At 45.4% G+C, this 27,040-nt stretch overlaps 1 protein-coding gene across 1 annotated transcript in view; it reads right to left on the bottom strand.

The window, feature by feature from the left end:
• Positions 1-3,301: 3,301 nt before the first annotated feature.
• Positions 3,302-27,040, bottom strand: part of NOTCH2 (notch receptor 2) — a 76,874-nt gene continuing 53,135 nt past the window's right edge. The window contains exons 16-32 of the mRNA XM_051992873.1: positions 26,507-26,735; positions 25,503-25,704; positions 24,163-24,316; positions 21,553-21,737; positions 20,505-20,637; positions 18,610-18,855; positions 17,061-17,173; positions 15,627-16,132; positions 13,612-13,965; positions 12,574-12,716; positions 12,249-12,459; positions 11,934-12,030; positions 11,303-11,471; positions 10,326-10,627; positions 9,731-9,878; positions 8,237-8,334; positions 3,302-7,765 (exon numbers count right to left, since the gene is read on the bottom strand). Coding sequence (XP_051848833.1) covers positions 6,383-7,765; positions 8,237-8,334; positions 9,731-9,878; positions 10,326-10,627; positions 11,303-11,471; positions 11,934-12,030; positions 12,249-12,459; positions 12,574-12,716; positions 13,612-13,965; positions 15,627-16,132; positions 17,061-17,173; positions 18,610-18,855; positions 20,505-20,637; positions 21,553-21,737; positions 24,163-24,316; positions 25,503-25,704; positions 26,507-26,735 — 4,673 coding nt within the window. The 3' untranslated portion in view covers positions 3,302-6,382. The remainder of the gene's footprint in view (positions 7,766-8,236; positions 8,335-9,730; positions 9,879-10,325; positions 10,628-11,302; positions 11,472-11,933; positions 12,031-12,248; positions 12,460-12,573; positions 12,717-13,611; positions 13,966-15,626; positions 16,133-17,060; positions 17,174-18,609; positions 18,856-20,504; positions 20,638-21,552; positions 21,738-24,162; positions 24,317-25,502; positions 25,705-26,506; positions 26,736-27,040) is intronic.

Below are 27,040 nucleotides of genomic sequence, written 5' to 3'. Positions count from 1 at the left end.
AATACAGATGAAGGATGGCGTAGCTGTACATCAGTGAAGCACATGACAAGGCTGTAGGATCCTTAGGATGCAGTGGCAGGCCTGGCCATATAGGAGTGCATAGGGATCTGATGGCATATTTTCAGGGCAAGATGGCACTCTCTCTGGCTCACTCTCTGATTCACACACAACACACACACCTCTGTGTCTGTCTCTGTGTCTCCATTTTTCTGTCTCTCCTCCTATTTCTCTTTTTCCCTGTTTTCTCCCTCCCTTTCCTTCTTCCTCCTCCCTGCTTTATACCCCTCTCCCTCACTCTTTCTCTTGAATTTCTGGGGGCAACATAACTGACTCTGTTTTGTTCTTATCAGTCACCTTTCTGTTTATCATCCTTGAATGAATTGCAAGACCAGATGCAGTAGCTAGTTTCCTCCAGTGTCTTCTCTCTTCCTCTAATGGAGACAAAAAACTTAATTGGTAAAGGAGGATTTCAGAGTCTCTGGAATGTCCCCCTCCTTTATCTAGCCTGTCACCTAGTTCCTGCTGATTTAGTCAAACAGTACTAAAAAGGATGCATATTTTGTTTCCTGTAGCTAATTATGTAATTTTCCTAAACGAGCAATTTTTTTGGTATGGCTATCTGCATTGTAGTAGTAAGCAGGGTTTTTTTCTTTGTTTCATTTACTCTATAAATATTGCTTGCTGAATTTTGAATGACATATTTTTCATCAATGGTTGGTGACCTGAATGTAATGAAACTTCTATCTTCTGATTCAATTATTAGTCATTGTTATGGCTTATTGCTATTGCTGTTGAAATAATAAAATCCCAAGTGACTCTCTCTGCCTCTTTGCTCTCTCTCTCCCCCCCTCCCTCTCTCCTTCCCTTCTTCTCTGTTTGCATCTCTCCCCACTTTCTCATACATCCCCTGCCCCCCACACACACCCCACTACCCACCCTACCCTCTTCAAGGCTCAGATCAAGGACCATCCTTTGCACAAGATCTTTTCTGATCTCTTTGTTCTTCCCATCCTCCAAGTTGCTAGCACTTTCTTCCCCAAATCATCTTATCTATTTTTATGTACTTATATATATGTACTCATCTCTCTCAGCTAGACTTACCTTCTTGAAAGGACAGTCTTCCTTTTCATCTTTGCATTTCCACATCCTGCATTGCACCTGGCCCATAGTAAATGAACTAAAATAATTTTTGATTGATTTACCCTTTTTGTCTCTTAATGTTGATTTGTATTGCAAATAATCATTTTTAACAGTAATGCTATGATCTGGTGGATCTGTGTGTTGAAAAAGACTTCATGATTCAAGATAATTCCAAGAGGCTTGTGATGGAGAGAGCCATCTGCACCTAGAAGGATGATTAAGGGGACTGAATATGGATTACAACAGAGTATTTTCACCTTTTTTGTTATTTGCTTTTTTCCTCATTTTTTCCTTTTTTATATGATGTTTTTTGTGCATCATGATAAATGTGGAAACATGTAGAAGAATTGCACATGTTTAACCTAGACCATATTATTTGTTGTCTAGGGTCGAGGAATGAAGGGAAGGGAGGGAGAAAAATCTGGAACACAAAAGTTTTGCAAGGGCAAATGTTGAAAACTATCTTTGTGTGTATTTTGAAAATAAAAAGCTTATCAAAATAAAAATAAATACATAAAAGAAAAAGACCTTCGAAGCTATTAAGTCCAGGTCACATCTGAACAGAAATCCCTTCTACAACATATCCAACAAGTAAGTTAACCAACCTTTTTATAAAAGACTATCTCTTTGAATGTAGAGTTCATTATTTACTACAAAAATCTGTTCTACTTTTGGACAATTCTAACTGTAAAATTTTGATGATTCAGCCAGAGCTTCCCTGGAACATATCTCTCTGTTATCATTGGTTGGGATGACCTTTTAAGACCAAACTGAGCAAGTCTATCCAATGATGTTTTTCAACTGCTTGAAGGTTCCCTCTTGCAACTCAACATTTCCATTTCTTTCACCCAGTCTTTTTATGCAGAGTGGTCTCCAGTCTCCTCTCCACTCTTATTCCATCTTTCTTTGAGATACATTTTTCTTTAAAAATTTTAGAGTTAAAGACAATAATCCAGATCTAGCCTGAACAACACAGAGCACATAGCTTGATGCTTGTCTCCCTTCTTCTGGACATTCTGTGTATAATGGTGCACCTTAAATGAAATAATATTTCATTTGATCCTCACAACAACCTTACAAAGTAGGTCCTGTTATCTCCATTTTATGGATAAGAAAACAGAGGCAAACAGGTTATTCCAGCTTTATTCTAACTAATATTCTCATCTACAAGTTTCTAGCTGCTTAAATATATAAGGTTGTTTTCATCTATCACCCACAAGTTATCCCAGGCAGCAGTTTGACTGCCTTCTGTCTTAGATATTACTTTTTATTTAGTCTGATGCTATTTGGATGGAGCTATGTCTTAAGGAATTGCCAATACTCAAGGTATATTTTAATATCTCAGTTTAGAGAATTCTCCAGTTTGGAGACCCAGATTTATTCCAAATTTAAATTTTAAAAATTTTATATATATATATATATATATATATGTTATAAATATAAATTTATTTTTAATTTATATATAATATATAACAAATATATTTATATTTGTAATATAATATATACATAAAATATAAAAATATATTAAAAATTTAAATAATATAATGCATATTGAAGTCTACACAAATTTCCAAATGGTGGGTATATGGTCAAGAGAGCTTGTCCCTTTACTTCTTTTCATATGTTACCTTTGCCTTCATTTTCTGTTCTTCTGTTTCTCTACATTTTAGTAATAACTTCTTCCACTACGTGCTGGTTTTCTCTTTATTTGAAGTCCATGCTTTCTTTCCCCTTATTATTGTACATATCTTAATTTCTCTCTCAAACCCTCCCACAGAATGTTTGCTCTTCCCAGTTCCCACTACACATTGATGTCTTAAATGTCCAGTAGTATCTATGGTAGCTGTTTCACTTTCCTATTGGGCAAGATATGACTGTAAATCAGAGAACTTTGAGAAAGTTTGCTGTAACTTAGTTCCTTCCACGAGAGGAGCATTTTTCATTACAAATGAAATGTACTTTGTCTGAAATGAAAGGAACAGGATATAGAACTCCAATATGGCCTTCCAGTGGCTAGTGTTCTGGACAGGAGAGATAGCACCGTGTGTATATTCTTTCTGAGAACAATAAGTTAGCGTTCGTCACTAAGGCATCTGTCATCAGGAGCTGTAGTAAATCTAAGTGGATGGGACTAAACAACAGAAGAATGCAAAGTCACATGAACTGTGACACATAAGCTTTTTATTTTGTGATAAAAATGTTTTCATATAAATCTCATAACTACTTTTGGAGTAAAATTTTTAAAAAAGTAAAAACAAGGCATGCATCTTCTTGATTGTTACCAGGAAAATGCGGTCATTTTAACGGTTATGGGTTCTTCATAAAACAGAGAGGTAATATCACCATTAACAGAAAGAAACAGGGGAAACTGAGGAACAAGAGAGTACCAAAAAAAGCTATCCATGGGGGATACAAACAACAAGGTAAGCAGATATGCCCCTCCCCCCCAGCCAGTCGCCATACATTCAATGTACTTCGGTTCTTAAGGCAAAAAAAAAAAAAAAAAAAAAGGAACATTATACCTTTGGTTCATTACTACAGAAAAACAGAAATAAAAATCATGGATTGTACCTAAGCAGCATGATCACTGATTATCTGCACCAATATGTGCAATTCACAGTCTCTTCTTCCCTTTGAAGTTCCCTCAAAATGTAGGTCAGAATTGACTGCTGCAAAATTCCTGCTCTTTAGGGCAGGAAGAAAGGTTTGACCACCGGAATTTAAAAATCACATACCACAGATGGGGGACAGGCATTTGTGTTCTGTAAGAAAGCAGTCTTCACAAAAACTGCAGAGAAAGAGTTTCTCAATCTCACAATCAGAAACACCTTGTGAATATAGACAGAAGGGATCTTTAAGCACTAACAAAGGTGTTAAAATTGGTGGTAGGCAGTGTTCTCACACTGAGGACCCTTGTTGTTTTTAACTGCCTACTATACAACTCTAAGACCCCAAACATGGGGTGCTCAAGGAAGGAGGAAAAAAATTAGGCTTATCTATATTTTTTTAATGGGCTTCTAAAATTGCTGGCACTTTCGCTGGCAGAAAATTAGACAGTAATGTTTTGAATCATCAAATCATTCCAGATGAAGTACCAATGTATTCCTTTAAAGTAGGTAAATAATAATGCAATTATCAAATTGCCTCTGACATTGATCAGTTTGTGTTTGATTTATTCTGTTAGCCAAAATGATATTCGCCCTTCAAGAACTTTTCTTTCACTGATGACTTTGAAAGGTAGGGAAAATCAGCTGAATGTCTTCTCATTCCAGCAGGGGTTTATTTAGTCTCTCACAGCCTAAAAACAGAGTTAATGGAGTTTGGCAGCTTTAAATATTGCTGTACATTTTAGTGGGACCCTTTGGTCATCCGCTGCTAGTCATAATTGCCCCCAAAATGGGCAGGTTTCCACATACAGTCATATTAGATACTTCAGGCTACTGCATAGTCCCAAGAACACCTCTAGAATTTGATAGAAATAAGGACTGCAGTTATTACCAAATGGATAATTCATCCATGAATACCTACAAAGTGACCTGGAAGAATGAATTCCCAAGGGTCTGGAAATGTGAGGAGTCTGTTATGGCTTTACATACAGGATCAGGGATTATCTGCTTCCTCTAACCAGTCGGAAGAACAAATTTCCAAATATTCCCAGTCCTACAGCTAAGGCTGACGGTTATGATATTGATCTAGTAAAGAGCATGAAGAAGGTCTAAGTGCTGGTTAGTGCTTGAGGTTGGATGGCCTGCCCATGCATCAATGACAAAGGTAAAACTGGGACAGACCTAGAGAATTTTTTTTAAATGGGGGTGAAATTACAATTCGAAAGCCATGGAAGCAAATACATTTGCCATTCTTAGCATCCATGAAGGGAAGGTCCTTCAGAAAGACTAGATACTAGTCTTCAAAAAGGGATGTTCTACTTACTCTAAACACATACTGATTAATTTGGGGTGTCTCCAAAAAGAGCAGCTGCCATGGCCCAACATGCTTCCCACAGGTTCACATTACAAATTTTGGGGGACTGGGCTGAGAACAGACCATTTTTTCCCTGGAGAGATGGAAAGCTTAAAGGTACACATAGAATAAAACAACTAAGTATATGAGGGAAAACTAGCCTAAGGACCTGGAACTAGAGAGAAGATTATGAAGGGAGCACTGAGCAGGGAGGTCACACAGGGTGTTTTGACCTTGGGCTTCTTCATGGAGAGGTGAACAGCAGGAAGAGTCCAACAGCCATGAGTCTGGTAGAGAACTTTTAGCTGGAAGATGAAATAGAAAAAGAATATGGCAGAAGAAGGCTCAAACTTCTCGCAGTGAGTAAGGAGAGTGGGCCAAACACCCACTGGATGCAGAGAGCCAGAAACAAGAGAGGTCCTTTCTCCTTTTGTCCACGTGTATTTATGTCGCCCTGACCACTCTCCCCCACTGACAGTGGCTGACACTTGGTAAGCAGATGGGAAAACAGGAAACATTTTCATTCCCCTTGCAATAAAAACATATCACCCCTCCATCCTCCCTCTGGCTAAAAGACAATGTATTGACTTTCCTTGAAGAAATATACTTTGCAAAGTTGTGGTAAACATATAACCAAAATAAACCCTATGGGGCTCCTGGGGGCATTTGGAGATGCAAAGAGGAGACTAAATTCATCTTTCTGGGCAGGAATGATTAAAAGCATTAAATACATATATATAGTTCGAGAACATATACAGATGTGGCTAGACCACAGGAGAGACATGTGGCGCGAGAACTACTGATAAGAAGGTGCAGAAACGCAAGCACCTAACAAGGGAAGGGATGTCTAAGGTTACGGCAAGAAAAGCCTTTTTTTGGAAGGCGCAAGTTCTCATGAGGGGACTTCTGCCTTCTGGTCAAACCGCAGAAGCTGCAGGAACTCAGGGCTTCGCACATATTTCAAGTTGCGAAAAAGGAGAGACCGTAATCGGAAAACCTGGCGGGTCCCAAAAGGGAAAGATTATGCACGGTCCGATCGACAGTTCTGAGTTCCCAAATGGCTTGGTGGGCGGGAAGGAGCCCTGACCTCCCAGGAAAGCCATGCCCCCTGACAGATAGGCAACGACGTCTCCACTTAACGTCGGAGGGCGCGGAGAGTCCCTCCCTCCGGGAGAACCATTTCCAGAGTTTCTTCATTTTCATCCTGGATGACCTTCATTTGTTCATCAGCAGCACTGACCACGTGCCCGTCAGTTCAGTCTCGGCCCCGGGGGTCGCCCTTTCACGCGTACACCTGCATGTTGGTGCGTGGGGGGGGCTCGGCCATGTGCGCCCCGGGCCCCCGCTGGCCTCCGCCCGAGCCCCCGGGGGTGGGGCTGGTGGTCACGTCGGACCAGTCGGAGGCGGAGTGCGGGGACGAGCTAGACCACTGGTCAGGAGACTCTGGGGAGGGGGTCAGGTAAGGGTGCTCGCCCTGGAGATGACCGCTGTGGCTGGGCGTCCGCTCGGCGGCGGTCGAGGAAGCATAGCTGTGCTGGGAGGGGGGCGTGGGGTACTTACCCACAGAGCTGGGGAACGGGTGGTAGGGAGGGAGGACAGTCTGGACAGCCTGCCCGTCCTGCTGCGGCATCATGCCCGTGGGAAATGCCACGCTTGGCAAACGAGCCATGTCAGGGATCTGGTACATGGTGGGCAGGGGGCCAGCCACAGCCGGAGGGCAAGCGGGAGGCTGGGCGGCCCCAGCGGGCTGGGCAATGCCGCCTTTGGGGATCAGCTGGAAAGTCATGATGGGAGGCAGCGGCTCTCGGGAGGGGGCCACGTGCTTCCCGTCAGGCTGCCCCGGCCGGCTCGGCGCGGCCAGGACAGAGTGGGCCCCCTCGGCCGGGGCCAGAACCATCCCGAACATCTCGTTGTACTGGCTCTCGTTTATCTCCATCCGACTCATCCAGTCAGCCGGGACGGCGACCGGGTGCAGCCTGCCCGAGCCGCCGGCGCCGCCGCCAGCCGGGGCCAGGTGATGGTGGGGCAGCAGCTGACTGACCGAGGGCAGGACGGGGTTAGCCCCGTGGGGCAGGGCCTGCATCTCGTGTAAGTTAGAGAAGGACACCGCGTGCTGGGCGTGGACCGGCGCGGCGGGGGCCAGCATCGGGCTGGGCGACGCCTGCAGGAGCCCGGGCGACGTGATCATGGGGGAAGACGTGGTGTCGGAGACATAGGTGTGGGGGGACTCCAGGGAATCCACCGGGGACAGGGTCACCGAGCTCTCCGAGAGCTGGCCCTTGTCGCTCAGGGACTTCTTCCGCCGCCCTCCCTTGGAATCTTTGGCCTCTTTGGCTAGGTTGGGCAGGCTGGTGGGCACGGCGCCCTTGGCGTGGGGGCGCCGGGGCTTCTTGCCCGCCGGCGTGTGTTTCAGGTTGAGGAAAGACCTGTTGGCTCCGCAGATGACGGGCGAGAGGGCCGAGGTCAGCATGGCCCCGGGGGGGCTGTGGGCCACGTTGTACTCGTTCAGAAGGCGCACGATGTCATGGTGCATGCGGTCCCGAGCCACGTCCCTGGGCAGGCGGTCCATGTGGTCGGTGATGTCCCGGTTGGCAAAATGGTCCAGCAGAATCTTGGCTGCTTCGTAGCTGCCCTCCCGAGCTGCGAGGAAAAGCGGCGTCTCCTCCTGCAAAGAAAGGGCCCCCGAGGACACGCGTCAGCAGGGACATGCTGGTGGTCCGGCCCGTTCCCGACCAGGAGGCGGCCACCACTCTGCTGGGCAAGAAAGCAGGGCAACTTCCCAGGTTCTACGAGGAAGGGAGGCCAGAGCAGAACAAGGCCATCGCACCCGGTGAGACTAGAGACCAGGCGTGAGTGAACGGGAAGGAAAGGGTGCAAGAGAAATGAGGAGGGGGAACACGGCGGGCAGAGGAAGGAAAAGGGCAGAGGGAGCGGTAGAGAGCCCCCGTGGAGCCAGGAGGCCGGCGGAAGCACCCGCGCAGCAGCCGCTGCTCCTTGGGCCTGCCGGGGGCCCTGGCCAAGCGATGCGTCTGCTCAGTTCCCTATGGGGAGAGAGAGACAGCCCGAGAGCCCGCAGAACTGAGGGAGCAGCGGGGAGCGGTCCCGGGCACCAAAGATCCCCAGAAGGCGTCTGTACCTTGTTGTCCTGCATGTCCCTGTTGGCCCCGTTCTTCAGCAACACCAAAGTCGCCTCCACGTTGTTGACAGCAGCTGCCCAGTGGAGAGCAGATTTCCCTGCACGTGGGGAAAAGTCACTTCAGAAGGAGACAGGGATCGGAGCTTGGGCTCCTGACCCGCCTAAGGACCGGAGCCCCCCCTCCTGACCCAGAAGGAAGCCTCGGTGACTTCAGGAAGCATCCCCGAGAAGGCAGCAGGAAGCCTGCGGCCCAAGGGGGCCCTCATCTTCCTGGGATCTCAGAGACGCGCTTAGAAACTGCAGCAGGCGCAAGATCCGGCTGGCCAGGGGCTCTGGGCTTGGGCTCAACGTATCACATCACTTCCACGCCATGGGAGGGCGATGCTAGTCCCACAGCCAACCTTCAAGCAGCCTCGCTCAGCCAGAGAGGGGCCGGAGGGTGGGTGATTTCTCAGCCACTGCAGCTCCACTAACCAGTGGTGAAAGGTCCCTCGGAAACAAAGTCAAAGGCCCTACAGGGCTTGGAGCATGGGTGGTCCTAAGGAAAGCGCTCTGGGCACGGGAATCAAGGAGCAGCTCAGACCTTCGTCTGCAAGCTGCCTGACTTCCTCAAAGACTGACAAGTGGTTCAAGACTTACAAGAAATAGAGGTTACCATTAGGATTATTACTGTTACTTCCCATCTCCTCAGCAAATACAACAGGAACTTCTTAAATGAGTTCTAGAGCCATTCAAAAGATTTCAGCCCAGAAATTCACTCATAAAAAACCAAGCAGATGGAGAATTTCTACTGTTCAGACCATCATGAATACAGTTGGTCAATTCATAAATAAATTTTGTACGGGCAGCAAGCTGGAGCTAGACTAGGAAAAGAGCAGGCTTAACTCCATTAGGGAAAGGGGGAAGCATTTTCAGTGACAGTCCCCTTCCACCCTCCCCGGCCACAAAAAACAAGAACCTGTCTTTATGGCATCAGTATTCTTTCTAGTGATGCTCCATGGCGGCGAATCATAGAATCCAAATTGGGGCTGACCCAGATGGCAATGAGGTGATATATGGTAGACTTAAAAAGCCATGGCACGGTACCAGCGATGACTTTTGGGTAAGCAATGGCTTAACTCGGGTATCCGGAAGATGTGTGATTGGAGAAGGAGGTGGGAGGGCTACGTGCTGGGGACAAACATGGACCCCGGTGTTGCACTGGCAGCCCTGGGGGCTTGCCTGGTGAGTCCCCATGAGGGATTTATGGGAAATCGCACACTACAGTTAGACCCTGCATGAGAGGCTGTGGATAGGCTGTGATCCGCAACGTGATGAGATGTCAGAACATCTTCCTCACGACTGCTAGGGAGATACACACAGGAGACAGGCTAGGAGCCTGGAGCTCTCTTTGCTAGTCCCCAGTGACCACCTGCCCCCCCCCCGAGGGGTCCCCTCCTTGGCGTTCTCACTAAGGCCACGCTCCCCCCAGATCATCCCTCCCGCGGTAGTTACCGTGGTCGTCCACTGCATTAACATCTGCTTGGCAGTTGATCAGCTCAGCCACCATCCCTTCTACGGCCAGACGGGCAGCTAAGATCAGCGGCGTTGTCCCATCATGCATCCGAGCATCCAGGTCTGTCACACGGTTACGGATCAAAATCTGGGAGGGGACAGGTCATGGTCATGGGACAGAGCAGAAAAATGCAGGAGGGCAATGAGCTGGCGGGTGGGACAGGGACGAAAGGCCCCCCCCATTTACCATCTCAGGCGAGACAAAGGCCTTGAAATGACAGGGTCCCAGAGGTCCCTTTGGGCTCTAAAATAATATGCAATGGTGAGAGCCTCATCTATAAAATGAGCTGGAGAAGGAAAGGCAGATCCCTCCAGTACCTCTGCCAATAAAACTCCAAATGGGGTCATGAAGAGTTGGATAGGATTGAACATAATTGAACAAAATAGGCGACATTACCAACTCCATTTGTCTCTTTTGCCTTAGTATTTTTATGCAGAAAATGGAGACTATCTCTGCTCCTACTTTTCTCACAGAAACGCTATCACGCAGCGCTCTGAGAAGCATTCTCTGGTCCTCTCCTCCCGGACGCTTTACCTGGAAAACACCTTGAGCATCAGCAGCCACCGCGGCGTGAAGGGGACACCGCCCCATGTTGTCCTGGGCGTTGGCGTCTGCCCCCGCATCCAGGAGGCGTTTGGCAGCATCTGCCCTCGAGTAGCGAGCTGCCAGGTGCAGAGCCATCTCCCCGGTCCGATCGGTCTGGGCCTGGAGACTGGCCCCCTGGTAAACCAGGTCTGTGATGATGTTGGCTGAAGAGTCATCCGCTTCTTCGTCATCCTCACTCAAGTCAGAGCTGCCTCCTCGGAGGGACGCCAGCATCAGCGGGGTGCAGCCGTCTGGGGAGAGGATCAGAGACGTGTGCTGAAGGAGACGGAGGACCGTCCTCCGGGGGCCCACGTGCTGGACCTGAACGCTAACTTGGGAAAAGGAGGGCCCCGGAGCACTTATGCTAGGGCACCGGCACAGTTTTGGCACTTTTGTCTGGGGTGCTTTCTTAGGAAAGAACGATAGGAATAAAAAAGTATATCCCCTTATTCGGTTTGTGAGAAATCTGAAATTGTTAATCAAAGTGATACAGGCCAAGGGAACTGACATCTCCATCCAGGCTCCTAAACAGTAATGATAAGATAACCCATAAAATAATTTTTAAAAATTCAACTCTGACCCAGACAATTTCAGAATCACCTAAACTCAAGCCTCCTCTTTCTTTGGCTTAATTAACTTATTCTATTAATTTCTAAGACTAAGTATTTCCTGTCCCAGTACCTTCCTCCATCTTCCCCCACTGATCATACATTAGTCTTCACGTCCCCAGGATGTCTTTCAAGGTCTTTTCTATCTAAATGTGCTCTACTTGAAGCCATGGACACCTGTCCCCTGCTCTTTAGATCCTTGTGTGTGTGTCCAGGCTGTTTGTATTATTATATATAGAATACGTGTAATTTATATAATATTATATATTTTCCACAGCTGTTTCCAGAGGGGGAACACGAAGGCCTCATGGCACCAACCTGGCCCCCTGACGTTCACGTCCAGCACATCCACCTCTTGCTCGGCTTGCGGTGGGGTGAGGGCTAGAGACGGGGTCCTCCGAATATCCGCAGCTTCGAGATGCTGCTGTGTCCACTGGCGTCTATCTATTGGGTCTCCTTCTTCTGAAAGTAAAGCTTGGTCTTCAGCCTGGAGAGAAAGAAACAACGCCCACTGCCAATGAGCGTGAGGATCTGGAGCCGCTGCGTCTCCATTCAGCCTCTCCACACACACACAGCCTCCTCTTCTCCCAGGGACTCGCCACCCGCTCCGTCTCCTCCTTTGGCCCTCGGCTCAAGGCACAGGGTCGTCAAAATGAGCTCCTTAGTGCTCGAGACCCCTGGGAAAAGGAGCCGGGAGGAGATCAGCTCTTTGCCCAGCAGGCTGAACTTTGTGGCAGAGGGCAGGTGGGAGCCAGGGATGCTGCTGGACGTTTTCCTGCCGGAGCTCTGCCTCTCACCACTGCTTCAGCAGGACACCGACGGAGTCCCTTAGGGAAGACCCTTCCCTTTCCTCCCCCAATCACACGCCCTCCACGGCCCCCGACTACTCCGGGAGCAGGGCTTCCCCGAGCCTGGAGAGAATGGGACAGCTTCTGCAGGGCGGCGTTACCTTGCTTCTCTTGGGCTGGGGTGCGCCATCATCAGCCCAATGTTCGTTGGTGCTGGAGTCGATTAAGTTACCCTCTGACCTTTGGGCCGACAGGCTTCTACGGAGTTTTTAAACAAAGAAAAAAGGAGGATGTCACAGACTGACCTAAAGTGAGTAAATAGGCCCAGACAGGGATCGTGACTCAGGGATCACTCGGTCTGAATAGCCAGATGGACGTGATCTAGTGGACGGAGCTAAAGACCCGAAGGTTAACAAGGGCTAGTTGGGTTTTGTGCTTCCCGGCACCGAGAAGAGCGAGGAGGAGGCAGTTCTTACTTCAGTCCCATCGCATCTTGTCCAACGGGCTCCCGGCGCGTGTGGTTGTTGGAATCCCGCCGTAAGATGAACCCCTCGGGCAGCCAGAGCGAGCCGTGCTTACGCTTGCGTTTTGCCATGATCACCCCCAGCAGGATCACCAAGAGGATGATGAGGATGGCCACAGCCAGCAGGTAGAGAAGCTGGGTTGGTTTGGTCTCCAGAGACTCACCTGGGGAAGCCCAGCGGACCCCATTAGCCAGGACCCAACATACTCCCTTCTCCCCTGCAGTGGTGAGCCCCATGCTGTTCCCCGCGCCCCCCAGCCGGGGCCCGCGCCACTCACTCAAGACGGACACGAGAGGGTAGGAGAGGGTGCCCTGGATGGCATGGGAGGCCAGCAGGGCTGCGGCGGCATCCGTGTTTTTGAAGCACTGGTCTGACGCTTGCACACACTGGCGGTTATCAATTTCTAGGAATACTCTGGAGCTGCGAGGTATAATGGAGAAGATGAGAGTGGGGGGGTGAGCTGGTCAGTCTGGCAGTCACCACGTCAGAGGGATGAAGGGGCCCCCTTTCCTCTGGGCCCACCTTTGCTGTATTCCCTTCTGGGCACTGCTTTTAGAAGGAGCTCGGGCCTGGCCCCTAAGTACCCAAGTTCCCAGCCCCTGTCTGACAGCACTAGGCCAAACTCGGGGAAATTCATCCTTGGGCACCTCAGCCCTTTATATTTTTACCCCCAACACTCTCTATTGGATCTTAGTAGAACCAGAGTGCCTTTATTCCGGGGCAGCTAAATGGCACAGTGGATAGAACACCGGCCCTGAAGTCAGGAGGGCCAGAGTTCAAAGCCGGCCTCAGATTGTTAATGGGCAAGTCATTTAACTCCAGTTGTCTTAAAACAAAACAAACAACTGAGTGCCTTTAGATACTTCTCCTTCCTTATTTCCTTGCTCTACTGACAGGCACTGGATGAACTAACTCAGACGGATGGCTTAATGGGCTATTCTACTCTTGGGGCATTGTCGCATTAAAGGGCTCCTAAAGAGGTTAATGCTTAATTTAAAAAAGATTTAATGACTTCCAGTGGAATTTTAAGCACCTGTGCAGCTTAGGGGGGTGCAAAGGAGTGTGTGTGAAGGTAGATATGAACTGACTGCTAATCACATCACGTAAGAACAATTCACCCTTCCAAGGAAACTCCCCCTCTCTCTGTCTGACAGACAGCAGATGCTGCTCTAAATCAACGGTCTCTTTTAGATACAACATAGCTTATGGACCGGGTTAAAATGTTCTGTTTGAAATTTGGACTTGGAGTGGCTCTCTGTGTCCATGTGTTTTAGTAATGATGATGATGTGATGATAAATCCGGCCGTCAGCCTACCCTGCCACTTCCCGCTCCTGCTCGTCGGGGAGAGATCTCCTGTTTATCATGGACTTTCTGTTCAGGTTGGCCGGGGTCTTCTCGCCGTAATAGGGGAACACCATGAGAGCCCCCTGAGCATCTCGCTTGATGCGCAGGTTGGTGTGAAGCAGAGTGCCCAGGGACCGCAGGAAGCTGTGGGCATCCTGGAGCAGCTGCTCCGGGGGCAGCAGCACCACAATGACCAGGGTGCCCTCCGCGAGGTTCTCGGGCTGGTCGGTGGCGCAGTCCAGCCCGTCCCAGCCACACTCCTCGCTGTTACAACCTTGGTCGCAGTGGTTGTCACTGAAGTGGTCAGCACAGTATTTGTCGTATCTGGGGAGGAGGCGGGCAGGGCAAAGAGAGAGAGAGAGAAAGGATAAGGGCTCGGGAGGTGTTTGATCACCAGTTCACTTGCCCATACTGAAGGGCAAGCTTCTGTCCCATTTCTTCCCTTAAAGGCCTTCCTCCAGCTACTCTTTCAGCTCCCATATCATTCACACCCTCATTTTAGCCTTAATAATACCCTGCTTTCTATTAATACTTTTCCAATACGAGCATAAGCATGAAGAATTTATACTTTTTCCTTCTGGGATCTTTACAATGCCCAGCCCAGAACAGATATTCAATAAATACATGCTGAATGAAAGAGAAAGGATGAATGAATGGTGAGGTCTCAACTCCCAGTTCCTGTCTCGGGTACTATGTGCTTGGTGTTAAAATAAATCTCTTCTGAGTAAATAACCAACTCTTGATCATTCGTGGCTTAATTCAAATCCCGGAGTCTCCAATTCCATTTTCAAGTCTCAATCTCTTTCCCCAAAAGATCTTTGGTTATAGAAAAAAAAAAGGGGGGGAAGCAAAATTCAGCTAGCTTGGCTTCCCTCAATTTTTATTTTCTTTACCCTCTGATTTCCATCGCCCTCTAATGTCAAAAATAATCTAAACGTAGAAAGGGAGAATGAGAAGAATGAGACTTGGATGATGACGCTGAACAATCATGTCTTTTCCAAAGAGCTGGCTATGGAGCAGGTGGAGGTCCTATTCCCCATGATGTCAGGCCCTAGGACTAATACTGCAGTAGCGACTGCTGCTCCTGAGTAAGAAGCTTTTGGAGAATGCCAGTCGGGCATTATTTGCCAGATACAGCGGGGAGAACACTGGGTCAGGGAGTGAGAGGCAAGAGGGTCTGATTTTCACCCCCGCCACTAAGTAGCTGTGTCCCTTGGAGCAAGTCCATCTTGCCCCTCTGACTGTGTCCTCCCTCTTGACAAGAAGCTGGCTGCTCTAACCTAATGCCATGGGGTTGTAAACTGTCAAATTAAACATGGTTTTAGAATTGCCTTAAAAAGCATAATGCAATCGCATTAAAGAGTTTCTGTTCTTTGCTGCCTTAACCATTAAGTGGACTAGAAAGATCATCAAATATTTAATCAATTTTAATTAAATTATCCAAATAAAAATTAAAAATTAAATTACGAATATTAACTAGGAGGTAAATAACCCTGCTAATAGTTTTGGGAGGTGTGGGATACTTTCCACACCATGGATCCCTTGCATGTCCCCAAGAGGGGCTTTTGTCTAACTAGAAACTCCTAATGGATCTTGGGGAACCCGGGAAAGAGAGGGGTAGCAGAGGGGAGTACAGACCTTTCCATCCATCCTGTAGCAGGTTAGCGTAGGAGGCCGCCTAGGAGCAGGGCTACACCACTTCCAAAAGTTATCTCTCCCAGGAGGTCAGGAGAGCAGCAAGTGAGAAGGCAGAGACAGGCAGAGCAGAGAGAGAGAGGGGTGAGTGTGCAGGTGGACGAGCGTCCCCCGGGCCTCGGTCAGCAGGGGAGGGCGGTGTGAGGGGCTCGGCCCCGGCGGGGGGGTCTACAAGCAGAGGCAGCTGGGGCTGAAGCGCCGGAGCGGTTAGGAGCAGAAGGGAGAGAGACCGGCGTGGGTTAGTGACAGAGCTGCCGCGGGGCTTCCCGGGACCCCCGCGGGGCCCTTACTTGCACGTCTTGCTGCTCCCCTGGCACTCGAAGTTGTCGAACAGGCACTCGGCCGTGTTGCACAGCTCGTCGCACTGATGGTTGATGTAATCCCAGCAGGGCAGGGGGGAGGAGCAGTTGGCCCAGGGGTCCTCCATGGTGAGCGAACAGTCTCCCCCGTCCCACTGGCAGGCGTGACTGTTGCAGTCTTCGTCGCAGACGCCGTCCCGAGCCTTCTCGGCACAGTGCTGGCTCAGGCACGTGGGCGGGGGGCTGTTGGTGGGGCCCGCGGAGAACTCACAGCGGCTGCCCCAGAAGGACGGGGGGCACTGGCAGGTGTAGTAGGGGGGCTTCTTCTGAGGGGAGCAGCTGCCGCCGTGCTGGCAGGGGCTGCTGGCGCAGCCCGTCTCGCAGTCCTCGGGCCGGGGGCAGAAGCAGCGGGGCCCCAAGGTGGTGTGCACACACTGCTCCCCTTTCTTGCACTTCATGTGTCCACAGGTACTCTGGCATCTTGCCCCTGAGAAGCCCTTGGGGGAGAAAAAGAAATGAAGGGAAGCCGTGGCGAGGTCTGCAAAGAGGCAGAGTCTGCTGACCCGGAGGGGTCTGCTCAACGAGCGAGAGCTGTTCCCCTGTCAGTCGGTCACAGGAAACAGCACTAAGGGAGAGGAAGGTAAATCTAAAGGAGATGGGGACCACAATCCTGAGCAACAGGAACCGTGCTTTTTGTAAGGAAAACGTCCTCCCCATAAAACTAGGGGAGATATATCTATCTATCTATCTATTTTTTCCCCCCGCCATGGGAGATCCCTTCCAACCACATATATATATATATATATATATATACATATATATATATATATATGTATATATATATATATATATATATATATATATATATACATATATATATATATATATATATATTATATATATATATATTTTTCCACCATGGAGAGATCCCTTCCAACCATGAGAATCAAGCTACTTCCCATTTGGGGGAGCTTGGGCTCTGGGATTTTATTCATCTATAAAATATGGGCTAAATATCCCCAAAGGAACCTTATACTCTAAGTCTAGGGCCCTATGGCGCTATGATAATGATACCGTATTTCCTGCCATACACAAGTCTGAGTTACCTTTTCCAATTACCAGAGGAATACATGGAGTTATTAAGAGGAGAAATAAATCACCCCGGGGAAACTAAAGCATCTCAACCCCCCAAGCCCTCATGCTCATCCCCTGTCTAGATGACTCAAACTCAGATTCATTTGGGAGGTCTGACTCTGGTCTTGCTGGTCCTTTATGATTTCCACTTTGCTGAAGCTATTGCCTTTAGCAGAGGCAGAACAGCTGGGGGCTAGAGAGACTCATTTTATGGTGTCAGAAATTCGTTTAAACTGTTGGGGGATGTCACACGGACGAGCCGGGGGGGAGCATAAGTTACACGACACTTACCGGAGGACAATGGCAGATGAAGCCGCTGGGGGTGTTGCTGGCAACGGCACAAACCCCTCCGTTCAGACAGGGCATCTGGGGACAGACATCCACGAAGGTCTCACAGTGTCGGCCTGAAAGGCAAACTGGGTCTTAGATCCTGGGTCAGCCAGGAAGGCAAAAGGTGGCTTCAAAGGGTACCTTCAAACTGCTCCAAGATTGCTGGGAAAGAGCTGGACCGTACACTGGTTACAGAGCCAGGGAGCGGAGACAAGGAAGACATTTGACTGTCTTCATGAAGTTGTAGCAAGAACCCAAAGCCAGAAACCAAAGAGTGATGGCTCAGAGTCAGAAAATCATAGTTCTCTCTGCCCAATAAAGATACCTTGTTGATTCTCAGATTTCAGGGAATCACTTAATAAATCACCTCTTCTTACATTAACTATCTCCCTCCAAAAAGAGGATGAGTTTTGTTTAGAGGTTCTCTACTAGGTCCTCACTTTTCTGACAGAAATATAATTCCAGAATCTCAATGGAAAAAACACATCAGGGATCATTTAAATAACCTGTACCTGAACAAAATTCCTGGGATATAAGAGAAGGTTTTTCTAGTAAAATCTTAGCCTATGGTCTCTCGAGTGACAGGCCCATGTCTGAAATGCACTCCATTCTTGCCTCTGATTCTTAAAATCTTCCCCTTACTCCAACATTACCTAATCCATGTAGCTTTTCTTGACCTCTCTCCTTGACCTCTGGGCCATCTTCCTCTTCAAATGTTTCTAGATTCTACCTATTTCTCCCATATAGCCTTATTCCACTCTGCCTGGTATCCTCCTTATCTGAATACATCATGTCCCTTAAAATACTTTGGGTTTCTCAAAAGGAGCAAATCTGTCATTTTTCATTTTTCTACAAAAAGGGCATATTTAATAAATAAATGTGTTCCGGTCTTGAACAGCTAATTCAATTCTATGTGACAATATTGCCCTCTGCTGGCTTTCTTGACCAGTCAGCAGCTCCCAAATGGAGGCGGAAATCTGGAGGAAAGGCATTCCAGCCAAAGTAAAAATGTCCACTTGTCAGAGATGTTACAAAGGGAATTTCTGCTCATTTGTGGGTGAACTACAGATTCTTTCAACTTTCTAATGTTTTGCATGGCCACGTATGTATAACCTATATTAAACTGATTGCCTTATCAATGAGGGGGAACAGCAGGGAGGGAAGGTGAGAACTTGAAACCCCCACATTTTTAAAATTTGTTTTTACATGTAATTGGAGAAAAATAAAATATTAGATGAAGGTGGGGGGAAGAGAATCATTTCAATAAAGTGGGGTGGAATCCAGATTATGGGAGCTCAGAAGGGAGTGGGTAGGGGAGCTACATCCACTATTTTTTTTAAAAGACTAATGGCAATGTTATCATACAGTCTGCTGCCCAAGCTACTTAAGGGGAAAATGTCCACAAAGTCCACTTGGATCTGGGTTTTTTCCCTCCCATAAGGCCAGCTGTCCAAGCCTCCATTACTGCAGGCCCCACGGAATCAGGAGAGCCCCCCAGGGCCCTGCTCACCAGTGAAGGTGCTCCGACAGATGCAGGAGTAGTTATTGATGAGCTGGATGCAGTCCAGGCTGCCTTCGGGGTTACAGGGATTGGAGAGGCACTCATTGATATCCCCTTCGCAACGCTCACCAGCAAAGCCAGGAAGACATCGGCAGGTGTAGCCCCCGATCTTATCCACACACTGCCCCCCATTGAGGCAGTGGGGGCCTCCGGCATCCGGGGCACAGTCATCAATGTTCTCTTCACACCGAAGGCCTGAGAGAAAGATGGACACCAGCCAGGGTGACTAAACCGTGCATTAATTTTAGCAAAGGGTCAGCTCTTCTGACTCTTTCAGGACTTATCAGATGCCATAACTCAACCTCCGATGGATCGTTGAAGTCAGGGATTAGTAACCCGTTTATTTGTGGTTATTGATCACCACCTTATGGAAGAGCAATTCTCATGGGATTGATGAGAAAGCCCAAGCAGAGACAGGAGGAAAGGAACAGGGAGAAGCAGGAGAGGAAAATGGAATAAAGAGAATTTGAGAGTTTGAAAGGTCCTTCGAGATCATCCACTCTTAATGCCCCCTCGTTTACAGAGGAGGAAGGTAAAGAGCTTCAGTGACTCACCTAGTCAAGTGACCAGTAAATATGGCAGTTCAGGAACAAAAACAGGGAGATCCTTAAGCCACAATTCATTGTTCTTTTCACTAAATCACAAGCAGGCCCCAAGAACAGAAGGAGAAAGGACTGGAAAGGAAGAAGAAATAGGAAAGGGAAGAGAGAAAGAGAGACAGGAATAGGGGATGGTGGTATGCTACTAGCCATTGCCTCATGGGCCTCTAGGTTTAAAACTTTTGGATTAAATAAAATCATTTCCACTCTATGTCCAAGAAGTATTTTTTTTTTGGTTCTTAATTGCAAGTGCTGTGGTTAGACAAGTAATGTAGTTAAATAGCAAACTTGTTTTTAGAAATTAAATGGTGAGGTGAGGTGAATGAAACACTTGGACAAAACAGGTTGGAGAAACAAGAATTTCAATCTCTCCAAAGGCCAGCAATTAAAAACTGGGCTTAGGAAGAAAGGAAATCTATAGACCTGGTTTCTCCTAGTTTTTTCATCATTATCTTCCTTTTCACTATTAATAATATTTACTGAAAGCCTCCTGTAGATAAAAAGCTCTTGTCCTGGAGACACCTTGTCTTTGAAGAAGACCTTTATTTTTAAAGGTTTTAAGTTGCTAAGCAAATGAGCTCTGCAGGGATTATCATCCCTCTTTGAAGATAGAGAAATAGAAAGATTGAAAGGTCAAAAAAATGACACAGTCCATAGGGGAGCCAGGGTTAAGAATTTTCTAATTCACAAAGAAATAATTCAGACAAGAAAGCCCTTCCTTATACCAAACCAAAACCGGATGCCAAAGAAATACTATCCCTTGAATTCTGGGCCTACGCAGATCAAATTGCTCCCCCTGCCCTTTTTTAGTTTTTGAGTAAGGGACTAAAACCAGGAGCAATGGGTAGATGCTGCAAAGAAGTCATTTTAAGCTTAATATCAGGAAAAAATTTCTTCCCAACATCCTCAAATAACAGTGACCCAATGGGATATCTCCTGAAGCAGTGGGTTCCTCTTCATTAGAGTTCTTCAAATAAAGGCTGGATGATCACTCATACAGACACAGGTCAGTCCAGATTGCCTCTAACGTCCCTTCCATCTCAGAATCTTTGATTTAGGGAAATATTTCAGGAGTCATCACGTCACCTCCTTTAAGTTTTCTCCTATTACCTCTGATCAAAAAGTCTTCCCCTACTTCTTAAAGTCAATTAAAAAGAAGATGTTGGTAAAAGTCACAGCAGAACTCCCCAAGAGGCTCTAATGGCTGGGTTTACTCTCCCTCTGCCCATTCCATGGCATCCCTACCTCGAGTGCCTGGTGGACAGGAACACTTGAAATGGTTGACCAGGTCAATGCAAGTCCCTCCATTCTGGCATGGCTGGTATTGACATTCATCAACCTCATATTCACAGTTGACACCTTGGTATCCTGGTACACACTGTTAGCGGGGAGGAAAAAGATCATTGATGACTATAGAACCATAGGACTAAGAGAGTAGCTGAGAAATGCTACACACTTTCGTCAATCCACATCTGTCAGATTTTCCTGCTTTGTTTAGGAATACTCCAAATCTCCATTGAAATATAACTATATTATTGAAAAATGGATAAGTTAATGAAGAGATCAAGTACCCTGGGTTTTAATTTGACTCAATTTAATCATTCCACAAGAATTAACAGAGGAGGCAATGAAGCTATAAATAGGACTTTTCAAAGAATTTCACTGAAAAGGGGGGGGAAGTTGAATGATACTTAGTGGAGATGGTAGGACCTAGTGAAGGTTTTTTTTTTTTTTTTAAGGATGGGGGAAACCTGGACACATCCATAGATAGCAAGAAAAGAACCATGAGATAGGGAAAAGATCAATGTTTGTAAACTCTGAAAATATAAACCAAAAATGTAGTTGGGAATGGACATTTCTTAGTGGAAGTGGCTAGTAATAAAATGTCCCCAAACAGACACCAAGAAGACTCCAGAGATCCATGGAGTGCCCTCAAAGGTAGAGATTTGGGCTGGGAATGAAACTGCAATATGATTCTAGTTAACAAGGGAAGGGTCTTAGAAGTTGATCCAATTTGATACTATTTAATACTTAAACTATGGAGAGCAAATTGCTGGCAGTGGGAAAAATGCAAAGTTCAGATAAGATATAATTCCTATCTAATGAACCTTACTTTCTAGTAAGCATTAGCTGATTCATGAAAAGTTGGAATAGATAAAACAAATTATCAATAAATTCTATCAAAACAAACTATATTACATTCTATTTTGATTTTACGCTGAAAAAAATCTACTATTAAAACAAATCTTTGACTCTAACCAGAAGCTAAGAAAACATGGTTATTCTTGCCCACCTCACATCTATATCCTCCAACATAATCTCTGCAAGTGGCTCCATGTTGGCAAGGATTAGAAGCACATTCATCCAGCTGTTTCTCACAGTAGCTTCCTGTGTAGCCCAGGGGGCACTGGCAATGGTGAGTGTTGCCAGCATCAATGCAAGTCCCAGAGTGTTCACACAGGCGATCAACAGACACTCCTGCAGAAAAACAGAGAAACAGAATTGCAACATAGATGAACATATAATACAAGGCAAGGTCAAGCTCAAAAAAAAAAAAACAACTATTAAAAACAGCCTAGAAACTCTATTTTATTGATATCTTCAGTTTCTATCTCATAGACCCATGTAATCCAATGCTAAAAATAGAGAAACCATGAAAACAGAAGAGTTCATTCTCATTTCATGTACAAATGTGTTGAAAATCATCACTAGGGACATGGGATGGCAGTGAGGGCAAAAAAGTTTAGCAGACAATTTGGGTGAGAAAAGCCAGATTTTAATGATGTGTTCTTATTGCTTCTGGTATTTTCATATTCTAGAAATAGTGCCAGAAGAGTCAAATGGATCTACCATTGCTTATATTCATATCTTATTGCATGGTTGATAAAGTGGTTTCATTTTAACAATCTATTATATAAAATGGAAATATTTATTCCCATTTTACAGATGAGAAAATTTATGACTGGTAAAGGGCATAAATGGGATTGGAAACTAAATCTTCTGTCTCTATCCAGGCCTTTTTCTAGCACACCATTTTAAAACATTTAAAATGGTACTAAGAAAAATATATTGGGAGTGAAGCTACATGTAGTTCTTGAGTAAGAGACTAGATGGAACCTTTAATGCCTCTAGTTTGTGATACTAGAAAAAGGCAGTCCAAATCAATTTAACTTGGTAAATATTTATTAAACAAATTTATTTTTTTATTGAAGTTTTTCATTTTCAAAACCTATGCGAGGATAATTTCTCAACATTGACACTTGTGAAATTTCATGTTTCAATTTTCCTCCCTTACTCCCACTCCCTCCCCTAGATGGCAAGTAATCCAATATATATTAAACATGGTAGAATATATGTAAATTCAATATGTGCATACATATTTATACAATTATCTTTCTGCACAAGAAAAATCAGATCAGAAGGGAAAAAATGAGAAAGAAAATAAAATTCAAAAGCTTTTTGTTTTCAAAACATATGCATGGATAGTTTTCCAACATTGACCTCTGCACAATGAAATGATTCAGGGTCAGTTACAAGATCATTGGATCTTGGATCCAATGTGATCCAATGATCTTGTGATGATGAGAGTCATCTGCATCCTGAGAAAGGACTGTGGGAACTGAGGTTGGATGATAATATAATATTTTCCTTCGTTTTGTTGTTAATTTGCTTGCATTCTATTTTCTTTCTCATTTTTTTTTTGATTTGATTTTCTTGTGCAGCAAGATAACTGTATAAATAGGCATATATTGTATTTACATATTTTTAATCATGTTTAATATATATTGGATTGCTTGCCATCTAGGGGAGGGGGTAGGGAGAAGAGTGGAAAATTGAAACAAATTCATTAAATATTAAATGTTAGGTATTAAGGATATGATGATGAAAAAACTGCCATTAGTAGACATTAGTAAGACAAATAAAATCTCTAATTCAAGTAACAAAATTATGATGCAAGAAAAGAGACATCATTTTAGATAAAGGGGAAGATTAAGAGCTGGGAGACATATTTTATTAAAGAGATGGAGAAATGTATGAGAAAAGAGAATGGATTAATTCTACACTGGCTGAATGGCAAAGTCCAAAGAGCAAGTTAGCTTGGAAAGCCTCCAGTGTGGAGTCTCTCAGATCTCCTAGGGACTTGGGTCCTTGGATTTTTGTATCAATAAGTCAGAAAATGGCAATTTGCACTGAATTTGCAGATGATACAAAGCTAGGAAGGAAAGCTAACATGTTGTATGATACTTTGCCTAGACCATGATTCCTGTGTTCAGTTCCTGGATATCAAATTTTAGGAAAGATACTGAGAATGTCCAAAGAGAAGTGTTCTGGGTTGGGGAAGGGTCTCAAGATCGTGACATTTTAAGGTTGATTGAAGGAATTAGGTGCAGTATTTCACTGGGAGAAGAGAAAACTTAAAAGGGACAAGAGAGCTCTTTTTAGATGTCTAAAGAGAAATTAAAATTATTCTGCCAGATCTCAGAGGGCAGAATTAGGTATGAAAGCTAAAATCTGTAGACAGGCAGATTTAGCTAAGGAAGAACTGTGGAACAATTGTAGTTGTCTTTATTCTGCCATCTTGGCTCTGCCTCCCCTACAAGTGTCTAAAAATTGAAATGCTACCTTGAGAAGACATGGGGTTCCCCCTCTAGAATCCCTTATCAGAGATGATGTTCAAGGGATTCTTCTACAGGAACACATGACTCTGGAAACCTCAGAATTGTATTATTTCTACTCTCCTTTATCCTTCTGACTTATACCCTTATACATCTGCTCCATCTCCATCTCTACCATCATTATCCAGTTTCTCCTTCTCCAATCTTTCCTACTTCACAAGCTGTAGTGTTTGTACTGATGACCCTTGCTAGAGTTAGAACCACCCCCGCCAGAAGCCAGGACTCACGTCTGCGGGATGCAGCGACTTCACAGGAGACGTTGGGAACATCGCAATAAGCCCCAGTCCATTCGGACGGACATAAACACTGGGACTCTGCTTTTCTCTGAATGCAGGTGCCTTTATTTTTACATGGTGACCGGCTACAGAGGTTCACAAGGGTCTGAAAAATACACATACAAGTCCATACACAAACACATAAATATCCAAGGATCCAAAAAAGGGAAAGGAAGGGCAGGTACCAGCATTCTACTAGAAATAAAACAGCAGCCAAAATGTAGTCACCTCAGACTCATTTTGCCAGAAATTCCTACCCATTTTGTCCTGCCAGAAAAACTTCTCTCTTTCCTGACCATTATGAACTATTTTGGCTCAACACAAAGGGAAAGAAAATGCTCATTAAAACCAGGCTGGTACAGATATATTTAATATGTTAAATGCTAAATGCAGTGGATCCAAAACAGGCTGGATAAGGACACTGATTTTCATCTTTATGGGATTTTGACATTCTTAACTTTATTGCAGTATGAGAAACAAACATCTACATAGGCTGTATTTATTTTTAAAAATTCACTTAAAATGAATTTGGTTTAAACGTTCCCTCAGTATAAGTAGAGATAACTTGTCACATCATAAAACCAGAGCTTGAAATCTTTGGTTTGGACCACTTACTTTGCCTTGAATGGAAAAAGCATTCAATTTAATTCAACTTTTATAGAGATGGCTGCTTCCATGCTTGAGATCTTTTTTAATAATTCTGGCAAAGGACATCTTTTTACTAGCTATTGTTCTTAAAGACTTCCAAGGGAAGATGGTAAACATGGTGATACAGCCTCTTTTGGGAGCCTCTTTCAAGCATTTCATAACCTGCACTCTTTCTCAATAATATTAAAGCCCATTCCCTCCTACTCAGTTGGAATGGAGAACAGCTGCCTAAAATTATTCTAATAACCTTCAGCTTTCTCTAAATATAAATAATTTTAAATCTATCTTCAATTTATTCTCACAGTTTCCTTTTCTGGCTAAATGGAGTCCCCAGACTCCTTTGTTAGTCTTGATCCTTAATGATACTTTATTGATCCTTTTTACTTGTTTTCACTATATGACAAAACATGTCCTATTTTCTGGAACTTATACTAAGTTTGAAGGGACTGGGAACTCTTGCAATCAAAAAATTGCTCCCTTTGGAAGTGATTTCAGAATCACTAATCAAGAGGAGAATCTCCATGCTGCTTTAGAATTAATATGACTTTAGGGTGCCAGACTTGAGGTGGATCTTAGAAGGGACTGATTCAAGTGTAGTTACTGAGTAAGATTGGGGTGGGGAGTGGAGGGAAGAGGTGAATTACCTGACAGTTTTTCCCTGTGTAGCCCAATGGGCAATTGCAGCGGTAGGTCCCCACACCATCAATACAGGTGCCCTCATTCAGACATGGGTGGGAGTTGCATTCATTGATCTCATGAAGGCAAAATGGACCAGTGAAACCCACAGGACACAGACAAGAAAAGGAGTTGGTTCCATCCACACACGTGCCTCCATTGAAGCAAGAACTGAGAGACAAACAGAAGAAAATCAACATCAAAATAAAAACACGGACACCAGGTTCTAGGAATGCTACTGACTGAGAATCTGGAATCCGAGGAGTGCAAGATGGGTAAAGGTCTGTGAACCGATGTTCCCCAAAACCCCAAACCCGGATTTCTTTTCATGTATTTCAGGATTGTTCCCTATGCTCGCTGAACTCAATGGAGAGTCAAAAAACCTGGTGCCATTCTTATTTCTACCATTAATGCAGGACGTAGGGCTGACTTGGAAACTCCTAGAGAATGCTTAGTTCTCTAGGTTTCTGTTCAGGCCTTCAGGAACTTTTCATAGTTGCTTTTTTATGTTAGCAAAATTAATATTTTTGAAAAGGGTTGAGTGAGGTCCTGGGAATTAACATTTCTTTCTCTAGTTAGCATAAGAAAGCTGCAGAATTTGCAAAGTTTGTGATATATAAGGACATACATAAGGATAACAGTATCCTTACATAATTTCCAAAGAGTGACAGGCTTAAATGGCTTCCTACCCAAATGTAGAAATAAATGGATAAGGAACCCAGAGGTGGGCAAAAAAGATAAGAGTCAAGGGGGCTCTTCTTGCTTCCCAATGAATATTCCCACTTTGAAGATCCAGAAGGCTATATCTGCTAACTAACTAAATATCAGAAACTTTGGTAGGAGATCTGGGAAATGGTGGTGAGATCTAAACAAATGTCTAATTCTCCACCCCAGGAAATATGGTTTGCATCAACCTCCCCCTTTTTTCTTGTGTTTGTTGGGGGACGTCCTCTGCTAGGCGGCTGCCTCTCACCTCTCAGTGCACTCATCAATGTTGTTCTCACAGTGAGGGCCATCGAACCCCGCCTGGCATCTGCATGTGTAACTGTTGACATAGTCAGAGCAAGTGCCTCCATTCTTGCAGGGTTCACTCAGACACTCGTTCATGTCTGTCTGACATCTATCGCCATTGAACCCAGGCAAACAAAGGCACGAGAAGGAGTTCACTCCGTCTACACAGGTAGCACCATTCTGACAGGGATCTAAAACAAGGAATACAAGTGTGTAAAAACAGCATCCACGGCTCCCTGGTATCAGTCAAGGTCCTTCCTCCATGAATGAGCCACTTAAGAACCCAAAGGGACCAAGGTCAAGTACTCCCACAAAAGCAGCATCAGGCACTGGACTGTGACCAAAGACTCAGCTCTGGCTGCTCATGAGTCCTTCCTTTCCTGATCTTGGCTGACATGGTAATTGCTCTCTAGACTACAAATCCAAGCCTCCCCTTTGAACATACGGATGCTTGGCTCTCCTGGAAACAACTAATTTTCTTAGCTGGGAAAAAAAA

This window comes from Antechinus flavipes, chromosome 4, assembly GCF_016432865.1.
Source record: "Antechinus flavipes isolate AdamAnt ecotype Samford, QLD, Australia chromosome 4, AdamAnt_v2, whole genome shotgun sequence".
Classification (NCBI taxonomy): domain Eukaryota; kingdom Metazoa; phylum Chordata; class Mammalia; order Dasyuromorphia; family Dasyuridae; genus Antechinus; species Antechinus flavipes.
Note: the sequence above shows the minus strand (reverse complement) of the source record. Positions and strands in the feature narration are given on the sequence as shown.